This window comes from Rhagoletis pomonella, unplaced genomic scaffold (genome assembly GCF_013731165.1).
Source record: "Rhagoletis pomonella isolate Grant_MI unplaced genomic scaffold, Rhpom_1.0 Rhpom_scaffold_00014, whole genome shotgun sequence".
Lineage (NCBI taxonomy): Eukaryota > Metazoa > Arthropoda > Insecta > Diptera > Tephritidae > Rhagoletis > Rhagoletis pomonella.
Genome location: NW_023458568.1, coordinates 15,394,707 through 15,402,365, shown reverse-complemented (window position 1 = coordinate 15,402,365; position 7,659 = coordinate 15,394,707). Strand labels below are relative to the sequence as shown.

The 7,659-nt window shown below is 34.8% G+C and overlaps 1 protein-coding gene across 2 annotated transcripts in view; it reads left to right on the top strand.

The window, feature by feature from the left end:
• The window catches only part of LOC118749273 (protein furry-like), a 107,094-nt gene that overhangs the window by 5,310 nt on the left and 94,125 nt on the right, over positions 1-7,659 (top strand). For both annotated transcript variants that reach the window (XM_036484073.1, XM_036484074.1), the window contains exon 4: positions 3,217-3,315. In XM_036484073.1, the coding sequence (XP_036339966.1) occupies positions 3,217-3,315 (99 nt within the window). The remainder of the gene's footprint in view (positions 1-3,216; positions 3,316-7,659) is intronic.

Sequence of the window (7,659 nt, the reverse complement as noted above, 5' to 3'; positions counted from 1 at the left end):
GAGCCTTTTTTTAAATACTGTGATTAAATAAGTACGCATACAATTTTATTTTATTTTATTTATTTATTAAAGTACATGCACAACAACCAGAGGTTTTAAATTACAGTGCATGTGCATACTTAGTTTTAAAACAGAAAATTTGCCTTAAACATACACAAAACTACATATGTACATATATACGTATTAAAATTATTGGAGTAGGGATGCCGAAAAAACATCGATGCATCGAAAATTTTCTGCTCGATGTATAAATGTATAAATAGTCAATCTCAAGTACATCGAATGGCCGAACATCACTTTGTCTAAAGTTCATAGAGCGGAAGATGCAGTTTTATAGCTCATAAAATGTTAGTATAATAAAGTGCAAGTTTCAATTGCTTTAACTTTTAATATTTTTTCTTTGGCTGACTTGCGCTTTGTTATACTAAAATTTTATGAGCTATAAAACTAGTACATACAGAAAAAGGTTTTTAATGTTTTATTTCCATAGTGGAGGAAAACTCTATGCGTATCGATGCATCGATGTACGCCCTCCGATGCATCGACAAATATCGATATAAGTTTCGATGCGAGGAATAACATCGATGTATTTTTGCCACTGACATCCCTATATTGGAGCAGAAGATAAGAATATATATACAGTATTGGCCAATACAATAGCACCCCCATTTCAAAGTGATATTGTTTGCCACTCATGTTTATTTATTTATTTTTAAGAATTTTCAATTAAAATACAGTTCATCTCTCACAAAACTCACATAAACTCAAGTTTTAAGACCGCAAAAAAGTGCAAAAAATGTTCACCCAAATTTCAAACTTTTTTCTCATAAGCGGTAGAATTGTTTAGAATACACAGTTTTTCAATTTTAATCTAATAATGTGCAAGTTTCAAGTGGCTAAAAATTACCGTTGATTTTTTCGAATTTTTTTCGCCGAGGATGTTGCGGGTTTCTGCGATATAAAAATAAATTGTGTTTAGTCGTTATATGGAAGCAAATGAGACAAAAAATTATTGGACAAAATTGAATGCGCTATAAAACTGTGTACTCAAAAAAATTCTAGAGCTTCTGAGAAAAAAGTTTGAAATTTAGGGGAAAGTTTGTTGCACCTTTTTGCGGTCTTTAAAAAAGTTTAAAACATTGGTTTATATGGGTTTTGTTGGAAAATGAACTGTATTTTAATTGAAAATTCTTAAAAATAAATAATTAAACATAAGTGGCAAACAATATCGCTTCGAAAGGGGGTGCTACAGATATGTCCAAGATATGTCCGCGCTTTTATATAAATATGAAAAATAATTTAATGATGTTAGATTTTATTTCTGTGCCCATTTCGTTATAGCTCGTTATTTTTTAAGCGAGTTAAGGTATTTAGGCCGTTTAAAACTATGAAATTATAAAATCTCGTCTGCGCGCTAGGCATACCTAAGATATCAATCCCTCTAAGTTTACCTTAAAATGGTTCCAGGTATACGACGCGTGAACGTGTAACCTTCTTGGAGGTGCCACGGCGGGTTCTAATATTTCCAACTCAAATTTAGTAACCTGGGCTTGATAAAATACCACTTCTCATTACTGTAGCAAATGCCTCAAGAGAGCTTTAGATTATAAGGCCGAACCCGGCTCTCCCTTTTCCATTTAATGCAATTTATTCTGACAGTACGGCACTTATAAAATAAAGCTCCATAACAAATTTAATTCGAGAGATTTTCTATCCTTCCAGAGATATTTCAGAATCTGTGCTAATGGTTTATTAAATATAGTGTTTTCTAGTGGAATGGGAGCCAAAATCCAAAATTTAAAAAAGTGACATTTTGAACCTTATTTTGAGGGTTAAGTTATTGTTGTTGTAACTTCTCTATAGTTTTCGTATATTATATGATCATTTGTCTTCGCGATACAAAAATTTTCATTCTATTATCTCTTTTCTAAGCGAAGATCTACGATTTTGAAAAAAAACTCGTGTTTTGCCTATAGTGCGACGCCTCTAGCCATTGTGTATCACAACTTTAAGTTATCGATGCAAATTTTTTTTTAATCCCCCCCTTCGCCAAATCCTGGCTACGCCATTGCCCTGCAAAAATCGTTGGACCATGTAGTCTATTTGTGGTGAATTGGAGTACTTACAAAAGTGTTCCTCTGTCATGCTGTAGCGGACCAACTCGTGTCTCTGCGCAAGCTTATTGTTTGTTATCCGATCACTGCTCGTGTTTTAACGAAACGTGATTGAAGTTGAGCATTTGAAAGTACGTTTGCATGTCTGGCTGTAGCTGAACGTGTAGAGATGCTCGCTGTTAGTTCTTAGCTCCCAGCATGTTCGGGTTCGAATGCCGTCAGAGGCAACATGTAATTTTTAATTTTTGTCTTGGTTTTTATTAATTTCGAAAAAGCATTTGAGAAGTGAAGAACAAAAGCGTATACAAACGAGAAAATATAACAACAATGCCATTGTTAATATGTTGGAGTAGTTTTGTGCTACTCTGATGTAATGCAGGGATGTAGTATATGGTCCTGCCCCAGGACATCGCAATGTTAATTGGACCATATTTTTTATATGAATTGTGGTTAATTTTGGAGTACTCCTTGGTCCTTAGGGAGTACTCTTTACACGCATGCATAGAGTATGTATAGAGTATGCATAGGGTTATAAAATAAAGTATATTTAATACAGCCATGCACGACGAACATATTGGCTAGCACGTTCACAACTCCCATTCGTCTTTTTATTTTTTTCTGTAGTCCCGAAAATCCCGCGGATCCCGCATGTATAATCCTTTATTTAAAATCCTGCAAAAATGGCGCGGGATCCCGCGTTTTCAGGATTGGTTTCCCTAGTGCGACCGTTGGTTCAACATGGTTATGTTTTGCTCTAGATTGCACCGTTTGTGGGCCTGTGGGATGAAGTTGTGTCTTGGTTGTATGAAAGATCAAAATTCTTGGATTTTCTGGCAAGTTATACAACTCGTCACTATGTATGTATATTACTGGCCATTGGACACACTCATTCGTCAGAAGACGCATGCATAGTAACCACTAATGTGTTCATTCCTAAGTTTTTTTTTTGAACAAGTAAAAAAATTTTTCCAGCTATGAAATAGTAGCCATTTTAGAATTTATGTAACATTGTAGCTTTTTATTTTAAATATAACACTTTTGCTACAATTGTAGCCAAACGGCGAGTGCTTTGGTTAAATATAAAAACAATTATTTATTTCAGTATTTCCCCGACTCTGGTACACGTGGACGTAGGGAAGGAACGGGATCAACGGAGGCCACCGAAATGATTTTGAATAATCTTTTCTATATAACAGCAAAGGTAAATGAAGCTTGTTAATACTATGAAAATCTAAGTAAAGATGATCAACTTTTTTTACCAAACCTTGAAACCCTTATGCAAATCTATCAAATCGCTTATGATGGCCGGTACACTCTAGAAGATGTGAGTAGTCCACTTCCAAAGTGCGCTATGTAAATTTTTTTCGATTTTTAGTTTTTGGTGGTTAACGTACCAGTATTTAAAGTAGTTTCATGTCCACTAACAATATAGTGCGAAATCCTTATATATTCTGAATAAAATGGTATCAAATGCTAGCTGCTCCAGCAAAAGTCGCTATAATACTTACTGTATGTATATATACACTTTCAAAAGTCGCTATAATATTTATTGTACGTATTTATACAAGTTCAAAAGTCTCCATCTTCGTATGAACTTAGAAAACTGCAAGAAAACGTGGTAGTTTCGGTGCCTAGTGGAAGACGTCTTAAAAAAGAAGCAGACCAACCTTCATGGAAGAGAGAACGCGAAAAGCTTAAAAAACCTATATAAAACTTACTGTTTCAAAACTCGCTATATTTAATTTCTATATATAAAATTTGCAAAAACTACTACACTGCGATTTTGATTTTTAATGTTATTAGGCTCTCATTTATCCAAATTTTCTGATAATAAAAAGAAATATACAATTTGGATGTTACTTGTTGTTGTAGACGTTTTTTTTAATTTCTGGCTTACTATTATAAAATCACATAACGCTGTTTGCAAGTGGACTACTCATGTGATAATTTAGTGAATCTTAATTTTTATATTTTCATCTTTTTTGTTTGTGGCCAACTTTTACAGTGAGAGCTTATTAAATAGCAATTAAAAGTCCGTTGTTTGGTTTTGTTGGAATGTAGCCGTTTTAGTGTAGCTTCAGAGGAGTTTGCTAGATACATGGAAAATCGAATCGTCGGCCTTATATAAAAAAACCAAGGGTAATTTTTAAGTCTATTGTTGAGTTATTTTTTGCCATTTTTGGCTAACTTAAATAATTTTACAAATTCTTCGAAACTTATTTTTGACAGCTTATTTATTAGATGCCTTATTTTGCTACAGTATTTCAGATCCTCCTTTCGGCAGTAGAACAGGACGCTAAAAACCTATCAAAATGGAACAATTTTCGGTATTGCAAAAACTGAGCGAGCTATAGTGATGAGCGATATTTCACTAGCGGTGATTTGATCACTGTGATTTAAAAATGGCTTATAGTGACTGCTACTACTAGGCCGGTGATTGGTGATTTTTCTACTCGCATGATATTTCACTGTGAATGAAGATCACATCTGTCAATAGCTAGTCAACAGAAGTTGCGAATGGTTATTCATGGTAGAAATGGTGATTTAACAATTTTTAATTATTCATTGTGAATACTCTCATATGTATATTGCATTTTTTCATCACCGTTCCATGGTTGTTTTAAGTGGACTTTTTAAAGTACGCAGTTTGATTTGCTTGATCGCGTTTTTTGCTTTTCAGTTTTTTATTTCAAAATTTGTATCAACGAGTAAAGATGGCTGCAAATATTAATAAAACACGAAGTGAAATATGGGAATTTTTGAGCGAATAAATGAAACTTCTTCCTCTTTTCCCTACACTCATTTTTTCGCCTGAAATCGCTACGGGTAGGGAATCATCCCTACATGTGCCAACACTGATTTGTCATCATTTATTAGAAATATTACGTATTTCTGTGTTATTAAAAGAACTAGTGATCGCAATAGCCATAAAAAAATCACTGTGATTTAAAAATCTCAATCACTCTTCTCACTGATACTGAAAAACCGCTACTTCGCCCATCACTAATGACCTCTTCCGAAATCCTCGAATAAAAAGACTGGTTTTCGATGGGTTTATTTTTTATTTTTTTTTATTTAGTTATGTTATAGAGGTTTACGCCGATAGATATTGCGGCGTCGGCGTCGTCAATCTTAGGTCGAGGCCACGCAATGAGCGGCAAAACATACGAAATACTATTGAAGCAGGGATGGGCGTTTTAGATTGAATTATTATTAAAATAAAATATAAAATTTTATTCATAATTTTTCTAAGTTTGAATGACGAATAAATTTTTATTCTTCATTCAAGCACTTTCGAATGATGAATAAATTTTTATTCATCATTCAAGTAATTTCAAATAACGAATAAGTTTTTATTCTTGATTCAAGTATTTCGAATGGTGAATAAATTATTTGAATGAAGAATAAAAATGTATTCGTTTTATAAAATTACTTGAATGATGAATAAAAATTTATTCATCATTCGCAAGTGCTGCAATGAAAACGTATTCTTACTTTTTGTTATTCAATTATTAATTTTCCTGATTATGCCCTGTATTGAAGTAGCCACGTACTGAGCGCCATTTCTGAGCGGCTGAACGACATTTCTGTATGACGCCGCTCAGCCGCTCATTGCGTGGCCCCGACCTTAAGGCCCCGCCAGATAGAAATTCTTTTCTGCGTCTCAGGAATGCTGTTGACTGACAAAACGTACGGAAGATGCCGAGACGGCACAATGAAAACCTTGCCGCAAACAAAAAGGCTCAATTTGATTTCTCAAAAATCAGCTGGTTTGTATTCGTTCCATATATTTTTGTTGTTGTTGTTGTTTTGCCGCATATGCGTGCGTCCAAAGTTGAGAGTTGGGCAAATTTTATCAGTTACGGCAACGCATGCGTCTTCTATTCAAAATCATAGAGTTGACTTGGATGTCAGTCAAAAGCTTCCCTGTGACGCAGAGAAGAGTTTCTATCTGGCGGAGCCTTTAGAAATAATCGGCGTCGGCGCATCTGGTCATTAGCCACATGCCAAAGAACGTAGGAAACCAATTGTTGATAAATTGTAACGCAACTTTACGCGCCTAATCAATATTTGGAATCGGTGCATACGCTTGTTTATTGAAGTACTTTAATATAAAAAATATTCTATTAACCAATCATCTAATAAAAAAATTAAATCGAATAACCCTACTGCCATAATATTGTTTCAAAATAGTCACTACGATAATCACTTCCCTTTTCCTTCAGAAGCACTCTACTCGAAAATTAGCAAATGACAGCACTGCTACCAAATCTAAGGGTCATTCCATATAATATTTACACCTCAATATTTTTATTGGTGTGAAATATTTTTCGTTTTATTTATTTAGTCACAGCTAGAACACCATCGCGTCAAATGTGTCGCTACTCTCTTAAGTGCTGACCTCTACCGCCAATTACGTAATATTTTTTGGTGGAGGCAATTTTGTATTTTTGAAGTGAAACTTCTTACACGAGTTCGGAGATGGTTGCGTTAAATATTTAACACCAAGTCATAAAATCTTTATCGTTCGTTCGTTTTCCAAAGATGAGGTGTGCTTCGGGTGTGAAACATAGCTCTAGTTCCATGAAAGGAGTTGCGACATGTTAGAGAATCGAATTCAAAATTTCTCTGCCGCAGAGGGTTGCGTTAAATATTTAACTCCAATTCATAAAACCTGTATCGTTCGTTCGATTTTAAAAGATGAGGTGTCAAATGAAAAGCCCAAAAAAACAATAACGCAGTGGCAGTGGCAGTTTTTCGAAATCAGCTGTTTCTGAAAGTGTGGTGTCCAATGAAGCGGCTCACAACACAGCAGTGGCAGCTGGCAGCACTGCTCAGTTTAGCCCAAATTCTGAATTCACTGCCACTGCCTTCATCGCAGCAAACTTCGCATGCTGAATTTGACATAAATAAAATGCAGCCAACTTCTGTTCATGTCACTGAAGCCTAAAAGACAACAACAAAAATGTAAACAAACAAAAGGGAATGTCAAAAAAAAGCTGTCACTGACAAAGCAGTATCCAAGGCGAATTTATAAAGGGTGGTGTTGATGGTGAATTAAATTTTCGCCGCGGTACTACTGAATGTCAAAATGATGTGTTTGTTGTAAACAAGGCGAATTCATTTTACAACAGACACATCATTTTGACATTAAGACGTACCTCGGCGAAAATCTAAATTCGACGTCAACACCACCTTGTATAAATTCGCCTTGGCCGTACCGTATTTGCTGCGGCAGTGACTGCCAATATTAGCAGTAACAGCTGATTTTAAAAACTGTCACTGCCACTGCCACTGCGTTATTGTATTTTGGCCTAAAGGGCTTGACCTCTAGATGTGTAATATGATTTTAGTATTTTAAAGGATTGCCATATATACGAAAATCAAATTCAAATTATTTATTAAAATAAATAAAGTATCCTAATAAGGGTATCAAAACATGAACATGAACATGAACATGAACACGAACATGAAGATGAAGATGAAGATGAAGATGAAGATGAAGATGAAGATGAAGATGAAGATGAAGATGAAGATGAAGATG